Raw genomic sequence first — 17,491 nt, forward strand, 5'->3', positions numbered from 1 at the left:
GTACCTTTGCCTATTCCCACTGGGGGGTCTGAACATTAGCAATGGTGGCCCCCTTCATCGCCCACACTTTTCAGGAGACCTTCCTCTTTCGCTTACGGCTCTCATTGGAAGCATCGCCGCCTGCCATACCTGCATAGAAAAGAAGTCAGTGAGTTCACTAAGATTCAGAGGCCAGATATATGGATAGTACCAGGGCTAAGGTCAGAGAGCTGAAGCTCGTAGTCTTCATCAGTGATCAGCCGCATCATCCAATACTTCAGTTCGGCCATCATCGCGTCTAAGCAAGATAATTTCTAGGTGGACGCCTGAGACTTTAACTCTTTCACCATGGCATTTTCGTCCTTATTTAAGATGATCTTCTTTGAGATCGGAGCGATTAGGTGTTGCTAACTTCGGGGGATACCCTCAAAACTGTTCTGAATCTTGCTCCTCAAAATAAAGAACCGCTTCTTTTAATTCTTCAATGAAGAGGGAAGATCGGTGAAGAGCCCACAGTTCAGCTTTGCCTGAAAGAACCAAAATTCGACATCCTTCCTTCGGGCAAGCCTATGTAGTGCGGTGAAGACTTTGGCCATGGGCTCCAGTCTCTTAGCTCGGTAGAGGCGCCAGAAGGCTACCAAAATCTGCCAAGAGTTCGGATGCACTTGAGCCACCGAGACATGGTGAAACTTTAGGACGGCCTTGTAAAATTCGTTTAAAGGGAAACGAAGCCCGGCCTTCAGCTGCTCTTCATACACCATGATGAGATCTCTTTCATCGAAGAAGTGAATGGCCTGATGATCGCCGTGGCATTTGATCAGTTCAAAGGAGTCGATCCGCAGATTATACTCCTGCTTTATAGATTAGAGATCGGTTTCTCTCAAGACCAAAGGTAACTCATCAATTGGCAGGTTTTCTCTCCTTAAAGATGCCCCTCGCCTCGATCCAGTAGCCGATCTAGTAACCAGAATGATGGTCGTGCTAGTTCGACTGCCTGATTTAATCACATCGCCCTCTTTCGAGGTCCATGAAACATAGACGGAGGGCAGGCTCGCAGCTCTCTGACCCTCAGCGCTACTCATTCTCAGAAAAACAAAAGAAATTAACTGAGAAAAAAAATCAAAATCCTTACCGGAATTTTATCGGTGCCTGAAAAACTTGAGAAAATGAGAGAATGCTGAAATTGTTAAGGAAGTTTTAAAAATGACATAAGGAAGCAATTGACTTACCCTCCCCCTATTTATACCGTCTGAGCATTTAATGCTCATGAAGTCCCAAGCGACGCAGTGGTTAGCGGAATCGGGTCGCTTTCCTGATACGTCACGGAAAGGTTCCAAAAACACAATAATAAAATCGAATAAATGAGATCAGTTAGTTAGGGTTATCAGATTGAGCAAACTTTCAAAACCATGGATCGGCTAATGGTGATTCATTTAGAGATCAGATCAGATATGCATATCAGAGATCAAAAAAATAACTAATGCAGTAATAAAATAAAAACCTTCTAATAAAATTTCATTTCATTTTCAAAAGATCGGATTACATCATTTGGGCGATCTCAAGAGATCGGATTACATCATTGGAGGAATCTTTAAAGATCGGATTACATCATTTGAGCGATCTCTAAAGATCAATACTACATCTTACCTAATAATGGCCTATGTCAAAGCCTAGTCTTGTGGCTGAATCAAAAGATACATTTGATTAGAAAGCCAGCCACAGGCATTGGATAGATGTGCAGCTCAGATAGGGTGACTATGACTCTCATGATAGTGAGTAGAGTCATCGTCAATGTCATCGACCAGAACCGAGCTGCAGTTGGGATGCTCGATGTGGTAAGGGGCCAAATGAACTTTAAGAGGTGGTCACTGACATTAAGATTGAAATTAGCAGTTCTCTTGCCCGAAATAGGTCCACCCATTCCATCGGTAGACCAATTCGAGATCGGCACGTTCGTTACTTTCGATCTTGATTGGTAAATTAGTCCGGTTCCATCACTATCATCAGATAACGTCCTTATGGTTCTCCGATCGCGGGGGTCATAAACTTTCAGGAGAAAGGAGAAGAAAATAGTAGGGAAAAGATCAAATGCAGCCATAATCAAAATTTTTTTTTTTTTTTTAACGGAGAAGCTTGAATTGGAGAAAAGAGCATTGAGAAAAAAAAAAAAAAACTAAAGGAAAAAATTTAAAGTGTGAAGGGGACTTCCCCGTTGGTGCATATATATAGGGGCTGGGCATTTATTGCATACAAAAATCGAAGCGGATGCATCGGTAACTGCAGAATTAATTGCGTTGACCAAGGCAAGTTAGATGAGGAAGAAAGATTTAGAATGGGAGAGATTGAAAAATGAGAAGGGACTTGATTCTGGAGAGATCGGAAAATGAGAAGGGACTTGATACTAGAGAGATCGGAAAAGGAAAGGGTCATAATAGGGAGATCGGAAGAAATAGAGATCGGAGAGCACGGAGGGATTAAAATAACTTTCAATTAACCCTCTTCATAATTAGAGCCGAGTTAGTTAAAGCATTGCAGACATGATCAAATCTACACCGCACGCCTCATTTGATGAAATGCCTACCTAGCTGAGAGACGCCAAAACAGTTATGCCAGTTCTGTACATTTTGATCTCCACCGATGATCACAATTGTAAGGATGGACTTGGAACCCTTGGATCAAAAAGCAGATGATAGGTTCAGCACTTTTTATTCCTAGCCTTCGGATCCATCTTGTAAGGCAAGACCCTGAGCCGTTGTCACACCCTACCCCTCTGTAAGGCATAACATGATCCCGTAGTATACCTAATGAATTACCAACTCCGTCTACTGATAATCCATTAAATACACTACAAGGGATTTTAAAAACTTTTCTTACTTCTTTTACAGTGATGAGCACTATTTACAGGTGTGAAAGACTTTGGTGAATTGAAGTGAAACAACTAACTCATTTGATTTATTTGGAATATCTGTAAAATTTTTGGCAAGGTGCCATTTGTATATTGGACAAATCAGTTCTTGTAAAACTCAGTAAAAGCACTTAATATATTTTCAAATCTCAACTCCAACAGTTTTATCAACACAACACATTTCTCAAGTCAAATCCACAGTGATTTTCAAAGACTAAGATATAAAAATATAACACAATTTTTACAAGCCAAATAACTCATAATTATTTTACAACTTTACTGTACAACTTAAATTTACAATCGCCAAAATCAAGAACAAAATATACATACAAAGGAATATACATTACAAGACAAAATGCCACATGTGGTATACTCACTATACCAAAAATCTCTGCTAAGCGGTACTAGCAACCTAGTCTCATTGGCCCCGTCTGTCTCTACTCTGCGATAAAGAATAAAGCTATCATTTGAGACAATGTCTCGATGGTGCACAACATTAACCAAATACAATTTTAAATCACAATTCATAAATCATATCATTAGTGGATACTTAAAACCATAGTTGATTTCAAGACAATGAATGTCATAAGGAATTTAAACTCCAATTCACAAATTATCAAAATTCATAATAACACAATTTAGTCAAATAGTTTAAGAATACCGTATTGCCAATTCATGCACAATTTGATCAAATAACTGAAGAATACCTTTTTGCAAATCAATAACACAATTGATCAAATAACTGAATAATATCGTTTTGCAAATCAATAACACAATTCAATCAAATAACTGAATAATATCGTTTTGCAAATCAATAACACAATTGATCAAATAACTGAATAATATCGTTTTGCAAATCAATAACACAATTCGATCAAATAATTGAACAATACAATGTTGCCAATCAATAACACAATTTATGCCATGACACAATTTTTTTTCCGTACATGCCGTGTTGTACACCACGACAAGACATACTCACCCCAATAATCGAAATCAATGAGGGAGGAAGCTAGCTATCTAATGAGTACTCATCCACACTCACCTCAGACTGATAAGTCAAAGAGGGAGGAACATAATCATACTCACCCTGCATCGATAAGTCAAAGAGGGAGGAATAATCACACTCACCCCATTAATGGAGGAGGAATATATTATCAGTGTCATGCCAATTGTGAGTCAAAACAATTCCAAACATTTTATTCAAATGATCCGTAAGAATCCAATAAATTTCCAAAGTTATAATTTCATTCACAAAATGGCAACACAATTCGTAATTCACTTCAATTTCCACAAAAACCATTTACAGTGCTTTTCAATCAATAAGTATCCATCAATATCATTCAAACAATTTTTCACAGTTTCAAACCATTCACAATGTTTTTCAATCAATAAGTGTCCATCAAACACATTTCCACAATTTAAAACAATAATATACAAATAGTTAATATTTATTTCAATTGAAAAATTCAAGAGAAATAGTTGTTGTGCACAAACACAATTTAAAACAATAATATACAAATAGTCAATATTTATTTCAATTGAAAATTCAAGAGAAATAGTTGTTGTGCACAAACCTCTGATATTTGTCTCCTGGTTTTGACTCAGTATTTCTTTCCCTTTTCCGAGTCCTTGTTAATCGAGAAACACAATTTGAAGTGTTTGTGCTAATTTAATTTGCCTCTAACGATGGTGTTTAGTAAATAATGCATCGAACTCAATTATTCACTTAATCACCTAATATACCGACTCGCTATGCTTTTAGGTAAATTAGGTTTTAGTGTCGTTAATATGTCACATTCGATAGGGTTTTAGGTTTGGTACGCTTTGCCAAACTCGTTTCCTTGTTTAGTGCATTTTAATGCAACTTGTCGGATTTCGGGATACTGGTTTGACCTAGCCGGACGCCTAGTTCCCTCTGTTTTCGGTCAAAACTACAAACTTGTAGATCTATGTCTTATTGCACGGGGCAAAATTTTAGGTCAATCCGAGTTAAGTAGACCAAGTTATGGTCATTACACTATTGCTGGTCAAATGGTATCAATTTAGGTCAATTTTTGGTCAATTTGGTCAACTCTGGTTCGGCCAGTTTTGGACCCGAACTTGTGCAAGGCTTTTGACTTGCTTATGGTCATTTCTGGGCTTTGGTATCTTCATAAGACTTGTAGGTATGGGTCTTAACTATTCATGGTTAAAATTTCAGGTCAATTGGACCTGTTTTGAGTGAGTTATGGCCTAAACACTCACTGCTGCCCAAATGGTCAGTTTTAGGTCTCAAGTGTACCTAATCCGAATTGGTCATTTTCACATCACCTTGCAAGCAGAATTTTGGTATGTTCTCTCAATGAAAGTTGGCACATTTTGTGCCTAGTTTCACCTCCAATTGGTCTCATACCAATTGAGGTTACACATTTAAAGTTATAGGTCTATTTGCACACTGTCCTCTATGTGTCTTTCAAACCCCAATTCAAACACACATTTAACTTGCTCTACCTTAAATCCCCATACCCAATTCTGATGTTATACCATTCCATATTCATTTATCACTTCTTACTATGGTCAATTTGGACAGAATACAAACATTCTCAATACATCAATTACAACCCTAAACCACAAAGTCCAAATTTAGCAATATATGTACATAATTACACCTAATCATTACATATAATTTCCACTACTAATTTACATACACATTCATCAATTCTTCTGTGTCAACATTCTGCCAATACTTCCATCAATACATACAATTATTCAAGGGTCCCCAAGCTGCCGAAAACCTTCTTCAACATCAAAGTGCCCTACAATTTACCAATTCCCATCCAAGTGCATAAATCACCATATATATGTGAAATAATCCTCTAGGATATTAAATCACCATGATCAACATTATTTCTCATCAATTATATGCATAAATATCTCATCAAAAACGTGACTCCATGGCTGTCCAAAATGAAAACAACAATAACTCTTCAAACTCAAAATTTTCCTTCACAAAACCAACACCCATAACATGCACACAAAACTTAACAAAGCTATCTTCAAAATTATGGACTTACCTTATGCTTGGAGCTTGTTAAACCTTGCTTAAACTTCTCAAATTTAGTATCAAACTCTTCCTTGTGATGAGTAGACAAAGTTTCATGAAGGAACCCAAGTGAATGGAGTTGAAATGGAGGGATGGATCAAGCTTGCATGAAAATGTCCATGGAGTTTCCTCTCCCTTCATTCACGGCAACTTTGGTACAATGGAGAAGATAAAGTTTCTGCCTTGGATAATGGATGTACACCTGCCCCACTATGTCTTTAGTTTATTCCTTTAGTGGCCCACTCACATTATTTAACCATATTATAAGTTTAATGTGTTATTTACACCATTTCCACTCCATTTTTGGCTATTTATTTTAGGTACCACTAAACAAATTTTTCATTTCATTTTCTAAGTGTAATATTATTTATTTTTAATGGAAATTTAGGTCAAAAGACAATTCGGGATGTCAAATGACCATAATGCCCCTGTTCGGGTGGCATTCCCAATTTTTCGGTAACACCGTATTTTGTCTGTTTTTCGATTTCTCATTTTTCTTTGTACTAATTATTTAATTTTTCTTTGATCTTTCTAATGATATTTATTCTTCAATAAGGGTCTATTTAAGTCTTAAAAATGTTTTCCGTGGTTCCCGCATCCAGTAGCTAGTCAACGGTCCACTCAGTGACTTCCGGTCTGATCACCATCGCTAGGTTTCCTACCACTTATTCGGTTACATTTCTTTGCTATGATTTTTCCTTTGTTTTTCTTGTATTTTCTTTTTTTGTATTTCAATATTTATGTCTCCTCTCTCATATCAAGGTACGGTTCTAGGCATCCTAGCTGTCCGGACAACACTGGTCACTGGAGCAGTAGAACGCACTACCGAACTTAGGGGTGTTACAGCCGTTGGATTAAAAGAAGAAATGATGGATATTTTGAATAAAATCCCAACCCTCCATTTTGATTCTCTTTAATTTTCAGACATCAAATTATGTCCTTTTAAATCTAAACCCTTCGTCTCCCCAGATGAGATCCTGACCCTCCATGATGAGCACCTGTTCCTTATAAATACCTACATGCAATACTGTATAAGGGACAGACAAAAAAAAGGTGGTGGTGATTATAGTGAAAAGCTACTTTGCCATTCTAAGTTTTTGAGAAACTTTAAAAACCAGTTTTCTTAAGTATCTTCATTGAAGGAGTTTTAAACCCTGAAATTTTCATTTTCAGCGCCCGTTTATTGCTTCGTAAAGGCCATTCTCTTTGTTCAGTTTCATTCCCACTGCCTCGATATCAGTAAATTATTCTCCTTGTTCATTCTGACCTGGTTCCTGCTACTTCGAGTAAGTTTTAGTCTTTTGGCCATCGGCTTCCACCTCTACAAGATTTGTGGACGCTAGAGTTTACTCATTAGTCTCCTCAACTCCCAACAGGTAAGTGTCCAGACTGTTATTTTTGCCGAATACTCGTGCTTTATTTTATCTATTTTTATTCTTGAAATTTCTATTATATTCAGTCGTACTAAAATCCTAGTGTAGATTATCCAGGCCAATAATTATTTCCCGAGTCTTCTTTTTCTATTTATTCGTAAACTCTATTTACCTCTTCTCAGTTTTCATTTCCTTCGAAAATAGAGGTTCTAGTCGTGGACAACTTGTAGACAATTTAAAAGCTATCGGTAGAAGTATCTTAACATGAGAGTTTTCAAACAAATAAAAATGACAAAAGGTTAGTCGTAACAAAAGGTCGAGCAGTAGGTCACATGAAAAATTTATAAGGTCAGGGTACGAAACGAGCCCAGGAGATAACATAATAGAGCGGGAATCGAGATAAGATCGGGTCCCGGATTAGTAACCAAAAAGTGATCGGATATTGCCAGCCAAAGAGTTCTGATAAGGCGATCACATAGGAGATCGGTGAGAAGCTCAGTCTTGTATCCACCCTCCAGTCATAAGGCTCAGTGGGTTAAGCGAAGCTTTGCACGGATTTCTGGCGTCCTCGGGCTCCAGAATCCTTAGTTCAAAGTCCTCACGATATGTGATCCTAACAAATACTCCAAGAAATCGGGGGAGAGTTCTTACCCGATTCTCATCCAAAATTTCAGAAAAATATATGGAGATCGGAAGAGAGTTCTTATCCGAGATCCTTCACTTAAAATTTTAAACAAAATACTTTAAGAGATCAGGGGAGAGTTCTTACCTGATTCTCAGCCAAAACCTCAAAAAATATGTGGAGATCGGAGGAGAGTTCTTATCTGAGATCCCTCGCTTAAAACTTTAAACAAAATACTCTACGAGATCGGGGAAGAGTTCTTAACCATTCTCGTCCAAAATTTCAGTAAAATATATGGAGATCGGAGGAGAGTTTTTATCCGAGATCCCTCGTTTAAAACTTTAAACAAGATACTTTAAGAGATTGGGGGAGAGTTCTTACCCGATTCTCAGTCAAAACCTTAAAAAATATATGTGGAGATCGGATGAGAGTTCTTATCCGAGATTCCTCGCTTAAAACTTTAAACAGAATACTTTAAGGGATCGGGGGAGAGTTCTTACCCGATTCTTAGCCAAAACCTTAAAATATGCAGAGATCGGAGGAGAGTTCTTATTCGAAATATCCCACTTAAATTAATACATCAAGGGATAGGAAGAGAGTCGTTACCTGAATTCTCTTAACTAAAACCTGAATTAAAACACCACAACTTCAATACATAAAGTAACCCTTAGACAAAATCTGCTACCCGACACTTACTCACTAAGGGTCATCTCATGTACTCATGTCCTTGAGCAGCCCTAAATAGTGAAATATCAAATATTCCTTTTACCCTTATGAAGGAATAACATCATCACTCCAACCCCCAAATTACCAATTTCAATTTATAAAGAGCATAATGTTAATCTGCTTAGCCTTGTTGAGGGACGAGGTGGGTGTCTAACACCTTCCCCACCCATATACGGACCTTGAACCTAGAATATCTGTTTTCAAAGTGTTTTCTCCTTAATTTATTTTCACAAATGGTTTTCTTTAATTTCCCTCAAAATTAAAGTGGCGACTCCTCATCTTTCCCACTTCGGTGAGTGCTCGTCCAGGCGACTGCAAAAATTCTTGCGACAAAATTGAAAGACTGATTTGCTTAAAAATGTAAATATTTATAGAAAATTGTAAACTAGCTTGCTAAAAATTAAAAAGTTGATTTGCAAGAACTAGAATATGAACAGAAAATTATAAATTGCGTTAAAAACTGAAAAGATTAATTACAAGAATGAAAATTTTGGAAGAGAAAAAGTAAATTATTTACTTGAATTGAAAAGTAAAGACTAGAATTGAATCTAATGCTAGACTGAAAAGTAAAAAATCACTTAAAAATATAAAGAGATTGTTGAACTAAAGAAATTTTAATTGAGACATTGTGTTTATCAGGCATTGATTGATTGATTGGTTGTTATCATTTGTTCCCACCCAGCACGTCAATTTATAGTGAAGCTCTGATTGGTGGCGAAGTTTGGTGGTTACCACCTTATCTACCACTAGCACATTTCTCTCACCGCTACTCCACTTCTCATAACCGCTTATAACCACCAACGAGCACAAAAAACCACCCACTAACTCTATAAACACCCACTCATACTACTTTGTCTACTCTCTCACTACTTCACTTTTACGCCTATCATCTTCATCTTTAATAGATATTTTTAAACACGGAATGTTTATAATTGTATAATAAATAATATCTATTTGTATAGATATTTATTTAATTAATTTAACTCTATATAATTAATACTAATGACTGTTAATTTTTTATCAATTTAAATTATGAGTCTAATCATATTAAATTAATAATTTAATTTAATATTTAATATTTATTAATTAATATAAAATTTAAAAATATTAAAATTAAATTATGGTGTTAACCGATATACTTTTTGAAAAAAAAACTATAACAGACATTCATCAGCGTTTAAACAAATTTGATTTAATGATTCTTTTAATCAAATTGCAGAATGCTAATTTTCTAACTTTGATCCAATAGAATATTAAGGAGTTTAATATTTTGGGCAACTTTTATCATCGGATGTAGGGTGACCTGATTCCAGACTTTGTTGACTTTTCTTTCTCTTACTTTGAACGCGTAGTAAATTCTTGCACGCCAATCGAGTGGTAAATTCGACAAGGATCTCGTGAAATTATGTCGGAGTGGGGGTCCACAAGCTACGACTAGAACGTCCTTTCTCGATCGGAAATTCCTGGCCTGGAGCACCGTTTCTTTAGAAAACAAATTGCATTCTTTACTCGAAGCAAATCACAAATAACAGGTGAAGCACTCCACCCCAACACTGTCCCTCCGTCTCTTTTTTTCTCTCTTTTACGCAAATAAGAACTGTATTATATACTTGCAAAAAACCTCTCTGGCGGGTTTATTGTCACCGACTTTTGTTGTAGTGGTCGGGTTGCATAAGTCTAGCGACTCTGCAACTTCTGATGGCTTCTCGCTGGGCAGATCGCCCCAATGAAACTAGAGGTATTAATTGTTTTAGCTGATGCTTTATAATGAGTGCAAATAGTAATATTGCCATGGAACTTGTGTTTATGCTTCTCCTGATGCTCCTTGTCTTATGTATATGGGATACTTGAAGGAATCGTTTAATTCTTATACACTGGTTATTTGGGGGACCTATATATATACATATACAGGGACATTTATCTTTCTCCACTAACTAATTGAAGCCCCTTTTTTGTTTATTTGCTCAGTAAGTACAGATCCGAATGAATCTAGCTCATCTCCTGAGGAGAATCGAAGTCATGCATCTGAGTCTGTGAATTATGAAGTTATTGGGCCGAGGCAATATTCATATGATCAACTAGCAAAGGCAACTCATTATTTCTCCAACAACTACCTCCTTGGCGAGGGTGGTTTTGGTCAAGTTTATAAGGCATTCTTAGATGGTAAAATCCGAGCTGTTAAGAAACTTAAAATTCTTCCGAGCTCGAAAGAAAATTTGGGTAATGAGATTAAGGTCGCTGGCAAAGTCAGTCACAAAAATCTTGTTAAGCTGGGTGGATACGGCATTGACGGAGCCGATAGATTGCTTGTTTTCAAGTATTTTCCTAGTAAGTCCTTGAGGTCTAAATTACATGGTGAGTCCTTTCTCTTGCCTTGGATATATTCTTTTGTTTTTTTTTTTTTTTTTTTTTTTGTCAAAAGATAAAATATTAATTGCAGAAAAAATGCCTTAGACAGAGGATCCAACTAGAATCTCAAACATATAACACCGTGCCTTAATTAAAAAAAAACGGCCCAAGGGGTCGTTCCAACCCAGATAACTAAAGGCCCGACGCCCAGAGACACCCAACCCAATTTCTAGTTTGACCCGCACGAGCATGCCCTGGAAACCATGACATTACCACCATCTAGCAGAGAAGACCCATCCATGGCCATTTTAGAGGAGATGAAGACAACACGGTGAAGCTCAAAGGGAAGCCATTTAATCAAAAGTTTCCCAGCAAAAGCACCTCCATAAAGGAACAGCCAAAAGGGTCCAAGCAACACATGGTGGAACAAATTTGAACCAAGAGGATCAATGGGCAGCAAGACTAAACCCAGAGGGAAGAAGAACCCAACGAGAGGGGAAAGAGAAAAGTTATTACTTCTCAGATATATATATATATATATATATATATATATATATATATATATATATATATATATATATATATATATATATATATACACACACACACACAACAAATATGACATTAATATCTTACAAATAAAAAATGGTATTGTAGAAACAGAGATTGACTAGCAAAAAAGAATGAATATCGCCAAGGGCATTGCAAGAGGATTGGAATATCTGCATGAACACTGAGTACATAATTGAATATATTCACTGCTTGCTATGCTTTTTATTAGCTCTTCAGACTCAATCTATTTTTCTTTTTCGTTTGTGTTAATAATGTATTCCCTCTCAAATTTTTCTACTCTCCTTATATTCCATTCAGGTAAAACTAGAATCATACAGATATCAAACCAGAAAACGTCCTTCTTGATGATAAATTTGAACCAAAGGTAAGATAATTTCATAATAAATAAAAAATTTTACCTATGTGATTAAAGCCAAATATAGTGGAACTTCGATTGCTGAATGCCAAGTGTCAGATACAATTTATTAATCTACCTAAATCATTTTGTTTAGATTACAGATTTTGGACTTGCCCTTTTTAAAGGATGCTGCTACTCACATCTCCAAATCAGCAGTTATGGGAACCCAAGTGTAAGATACAATTTATCTTTCCAACGTTTTCTTAATTACATCACTGTTATTGTCTAATTTTTTTCTTAGTGCCATTATGGTATTCTTTTAGAATAGTTAAAAAAAATAAAATACAAATGCAAACAGATAAATAAAATAAAAAGAAATTAGGGATTATTTAGTTAATAGGATTTTAATTTCATTCTTAGAAAAAAAAATCTTAACTTGTATTTTTATTGTGTTTATTCAACTACAGTTATGCAGATCCAATGACAACATTATTAGGAAATCATTCTGATAAATCAGATATCTATTTTTTTGGTGTTATATTTTTGGAATTGATTACCGGAAGAAAACCCATGAATGAAGACGGTGATATTATTACTTGGGTATGTATCTATTAACCTGTCGTAGTACAATAAAAAGAAAATTGTGATATTTAATTACATAACTAAAATATAATAAAAAGCTAGTTAAGATACAAAACTAAGCATTGAAGTAAATGAGAAAATAAATGGTATAAGTGAAATACAAATTCACATGCAACTTGCATCAATCATCCGTTAAACGAGTAATAGTACATTTTATATTTAATTTTAAAAAATAAAACTTGAGTAAAATTTCATATTTGATATAAATATATTTGAATTTCTCATTTGGTATAAATATGACATAACAAATACTTCTTTTATCAACATCTTACAGGCAAAACGTCAAACTAAAAGTGCTTTGGATGGAAAATATGTAGCTTTTGTAGATTGGAGATTGCAAACGTTTGATTGCGTAGAACTGCATCAAATGATTTTTTGTGCTGAAACTTGTGTATAGAGACCTCCAGCATCTCGTCCATCAATGAGAAGGGTAAAAATCGTTCATATATTACGTTAATATAATGTAATTAATGCATGCGTATGAATTTTACTTTAGTAATATTAGAGTTATTTTTAAATCATAAAATTTCAAAATTTAAATATGAATAAGAGTTAAAAAAAAATTCCAAACTCTATTTTCAGTTAATTTTGTCCAAGCATTGAGAGATTACATGGTTGACTTGTAATCTTTTTATTATTGCTATGCCATATAGATACTTCTAGCTCTTGAAGGAATTTTGCCTTTAGAGAATTTATGCGATCAGGAGAATGACAACAATGTCAACGGATTGTCACAGAGTATTAGAGGTCCATTCTTATGAAAATTATGATGCCTCTTTTAAAATGTTAATTAATTTTCTTTATAGAAAAATTATATGCATGTTTGCTACATTTTGACTTAATTGATGTGTGTTTTTTTTTTTTTAGTATGGAACTCAAGGAATGGCAACTCAAATCGAATGTCAGGTGAGTTATATTTCTTTAATTATTAAACTAAGATAAATTAGACATTTAATTAAATGATAAAGTAAAATTATTTTAATCTTAAAAAAATCCTAATATTAGAAATAAAATTTGACTTTCATCAATTTTAATTATTTTTTTGGTTATAATTTAAAATAAATTAGTTGTTTTAACCAAAATCAAATAAATAGAAAATTGGCAATCAAATCAAAATTGAGTGCATATTATGTTTTTTCACTACCACATAATTTAATGAATCAATTTTTTTTAAGATAAACAGTTACGCAATAAAAATATAAATTATTTTGATTTATATTTTTTAAAATATTAAATTTATTTAATTTTGATTGGTATATACTTATTTTTGTTTTCATTTTTTTTTTTAACGTATGAGTAATTTTATAGTATTACCGTGATTCGATATAAGCAAATCTACATGAAATGATAAATTAATGAGTAATTTACATGCTAACAAAAGTAGTTATTTTCACTCATTCTTATCTCTTTATTTCAAAGACGGTTATACTTTCTTTCATATTCAATAACTACTTTACTTATTTGTAAACTACTCATTGATTTACCGTTTCATATGGGTATGCCTATATGAAATCACCATAATAGTATATAATTTCTCTCTCTCTCTCTATATATATAATTAATATTATATTAAAATAATAGAATAAGTTTATCCAATGCAATTTAATCTTTACAATAATATCAATTTTTTATTTCAAATTTTATTAATTTGAATTTTTTATTTGATTAAAAAAAATACACTGTACATACTTCTAAAGTAAAAATTTAGGTAAGAAAAGGCATTAATTAACAACAAGGGATAACTTTATTAAAATTATGTTTATGGCAATTGGCATCCACATATAGTGTTGACTTAGAGTGGTGCCATCTGAATCAGTTTAATGTATTTGCATAGTTTTTTAATATATTTTTCTTTAATTTGTTTAATGGTTTCCTTATTAGAATTTTATGCTTTTCATGGTGTATTGAAGAAATCTCCTAATATTGCAATGATCCAACTTGTACCTGATGATAAATTCTAAAAAAAAAAAAAAACATCTTTTTCCCTTTTTCAAATCCATCTAATTAAAGTTTTCATTTGAATGTCCATGTTTCATGTAATATTGTGGGTATAATATTTTTCTTCTACTCTTGTGAAGTTCAACCATTTAGGTCTCCTGTGGAAAGTAAGGAAATTATTCGTTCTCAATACTCAATCAAACACCCTCCACATCATAGTCCAGACAGGTATACCATATTTTCTTGTTAGCATAATTAAATATTGTGAATTACTTTGATTTCTATTCCATCATTGTAATTATAATATGTCGAATCTAAATGAAATTGTAGGGTTGAGTCCGAATTTGATCTAGATCTTGAAGACATTATGGTTATGGAGGCTATTTGGCTTTCTATTCAGGTAAATATTTTTTATTGCTAGCTCCAACGTACATATGAAATGGACTCTATATGTGCATCACTTTTACGAAGAACTACACCTGAAACTTGAATTGAATGCTAGATATCTCCCACGCTTTGTTTGGTTCAGTTCAAAAGTAAATTTAACTAAAAGAATCTAAATAATAAAAAATGTTTATATATGTTAATTGAAAATACTATTAAAATAATTAATGAATATAAGTTATTGAGAATTTTATTTTTTTTAATAAATTTTGTTAATAAAATTTTATATAGTTTATTCTTTTTTATACTGAAACATAATTTCGTTAAAGTGATTAAATAAGAACTATGGTAAAGTTTGATCTTTGTAACTCGACTCATAGGCAGTTATATACACCAGTGTTGCTTCATTCATCTGCTTGCCTTCGTTCACAATAAAATCAATGTGGTTATTAGAATACGCTTTATGAATTTTATAATTGATGTTGATTAATTAACAAAATAAATTTTATTAAATTTAGAAAATTGTAATGTTTTTAACTAAACTAAAAGGTAAATTTAATAATTACGATGGAATAGTTTGCAATTATCAAATTATACAAAAATAAAGGTTACTTAATAATATTATAATATTTAATATCTGTAATTTATGACTTTATGGGTTTTATGAGGAAATTGGCTTCAATTAATTTAAAATATATTTAAATATTAAATAATTATATTATATTAAATAGTAAATATCTAAATTATATTTGTTAATTATTACATTTATTACTTATTTTGAATAGAGTCTTGTAGTGCGGTCTGTTCCTCTATTGAGTAGTTTAATAGCTTCTGTGAGGCACAGAATTAACAAGTTCTCGAAAGAATAATATTGCAGAAGACTTTTTTGGATGTCCAAAATAAAAAATGATCGATTACTACTTGCCAGAAAGTTATTCCTACTTTATCCAAATCAACTCTGATTAGAATATTTTAATTATTTACGTTTATATTTTTTTTCTCTTATGAGAACATTGTGCTTTACTTATCTTATTATTTTTATTAATAAACTGTCAAATTTTGTTAAAAAAAAATTTCTAAATTATATTTGTTAATTATTACATTTATTAATTATTTTGAATATGGAATTTTGTTCAAAATCAATTTATCTTTTGGTGATAGAGATTTACTAAATACCATACTGACATGTGAAATCTTTTGCTTCATTTTCAAATCAAATGCATGTTAGGCCCACCGTCAGGAACTCATCGTCCATCGTCCCCATCGTCCTCGGTTTCCATGGTGAGCTTGAACCTCGCTCTATTGTCATTGCCGTCCTTGGTCCCAAAGAGCTAGAGACTCATCGTTCAATCGTTACCTTTGCCGATTTCTACTTAAATTCACTGTAGCTTCAACCTTCTAGGTTTTTTCTGCTGAGATGTAAAAATTTTAGAATTTTGTTTATTTATTTTTTTAAATTTGCATATTTATTGTTTGATTTTGTAATTTGATGTTCATTTGTGGGGTAAAATATTGGAGGGAAAGTTGTTTTATGAATAATAAAATCACAATTTTGCTCATAAATTTAAAAAGAAAAACTATAAAATATAGGGTTATATTTATAATTTTGAATGTTTTCTTCCTATTTTCCCCCCATTTTGGAGAGAAAGTAGAAAAGGACAAAACATTTTTATTTTCCCTACAAAATTTCCTTTCTTCTTTATTTTCTACTCAATTCAAACAAAAACAATGAAAAATATAATTATTTTCCCCTCATATTTTTTTTCTTCTCTTATTTTTCTCCCTTCCCAAATATAGTGTAAAAGAATGTAAGGAATTCCCTAAAACTTTGGCTATGATGAGGACAGAAAGATAGAAAGGATAATTGTATATATAAATTAAAATTATTGAGAGACACTAGCTCTATTCAACACCAGAGTTTAGTATTAGACGGATGTAACTTTTAGACCTAGGTATTTTGTTTACTAAACTCATAATTTGAATTTTTTAAAAATATTTTTTATTACCTAATTTAAAATTTAAAAAATATGGGCCATTAATTTTTTAATTTTGTTAAATCAATAAAAACTAATATTTTAAAAATTAAAATACGGATTCATTAATTTTTTATTTAATTGTGCTGATAAACAAAATTTTAAAAATATTAAAATATTGATACTAAAAATATTAAAATATTGATACATTAAATTTTTTATTTTACTGGGCTAATAAAAAAATCAATTACTAATGACTATAATTTAGATATATAGAGCCAATGACATATATAACAACTAGACAGAGTTATTTTATGTATCTTGTTAATAATTTAATTCTTTTAAATTCTTTTGTATTTTTTAAAAGTAAATTTAAAAAATATTGGTAATCAATTTTTTTAATTAAGTTGGGCCTATAAAAACATAAGTTTCAAATTATTGGAATATGAGCTCATTAAACTTTTTATTTGGTAATAAAAAGATCAACATTTTAAAATTTTATTAAAATTTTTTTGAGGCTAAACGTCCCAAGCAATTAAAAATATTCCCACATTTGAAATATTCTAAAGTAAATATTAAAATGTTGAAGGGTTGTGGCTTTGTTT

At 32.8% G+C, this 17,491-nt stretch overlaps 2 protein-coding genes across 7 annotated transcripts; both read left to right on the top strand.

The window, feature by feature from the left end:
* The first annotated feature begins 10,061 nt into the window (after positions 1-10,061).
* LOC131173858 (proline-rich receptor-like protein kinase PERK15) lies at positions 10,062-11,623 on the top strand. 2 transcript variants are annotated; one of them, XM_058136455.1, is made up of 3 exons: positions 10,062-10,428; positions 10,659-11,045; positions 11,145-11,623. In XM_058136455.1, exons 1-3 carry the CDS (start codon positions 10,389-10,391, stop codon positions 11,159-11,161), a joined length of 444 nt encoding a protein of 147 aa, XP_057992438.1. In that variant the 5' UTR covers positions 10,062-10,388; the 3' UTR covers positions 11,162-11,623. The 2 variants fall into 2 exon arrangements, with proteins under 2 accessions (XP_057992438.1, XP_057992437.1); XM_058136454.1 differs by having other exon boundaries at positions 10,659-11,623.
* Positions 11,624-11,630: 7 nt separating this feature from the next.
* Positions 11,631-16,476, top strand: LOC110669814 (E3 ubiquitin-protein ligase DA2L-like). Of its 5 annotated transcripts, none has more exons than XM_058136456.1 (9): positions 11,904-11,976; positions 12,104-12,181; positions 12,417-12,549; positions 12,866-13,021; positions 13,245-13,338; positions 13,459-13,497; positions 14,670-14,757; positions 14,860-14,929; positions 16,142-16,476. In XM_058136456.1, the coding sequence occupies exons 4-9, from the start codon at positions 13,013-13,015 to the stop codon at positions 16,196-16,198; spliced, it is 357 nt and encodes a 118-aa protein (XP_057992439.1). In that variant the 5' UTR covers positions 11,904-11,976; positions 12,104-12,181; positions 12,417-12,549; positions 12,866-13,012; the 3' UTR covers positions 16,199-16,476. The 5 variants fall into 5 exon arrangements, 4 of the variants coding, with proteins under 4 accessions (XP_057992439.1, XP_057992441.1, XP_057992440.1 ...); XM_058136457.1 differs by having other exon boundaries at positions 11,928-11,976; positions 12,111-12,181; XM_058136458.1 differs by lacking the exon at positions 12,417-12,549.
* The last annotated feature ends 1,015 nt before the right edge of the window (positions 16,477-17,491 follow it).

The sequence above is a fragment of the Hevea brasiliensis genome, chromosome 15 (genome assembly GCF_030052815.1).
Source record: "Hevea brasiliensis isolate MT/VB/25A 57/8 chromosome 15, ASM3005281v1, whole genome shotgun sequence".
Lineage (NCBI taxonomy): Eukaryota > Viridiplantae > Streptophyta > Magnoliopsida > Malpighiales > Euphorbiaceae > Hevea > Hevea brasiliensis.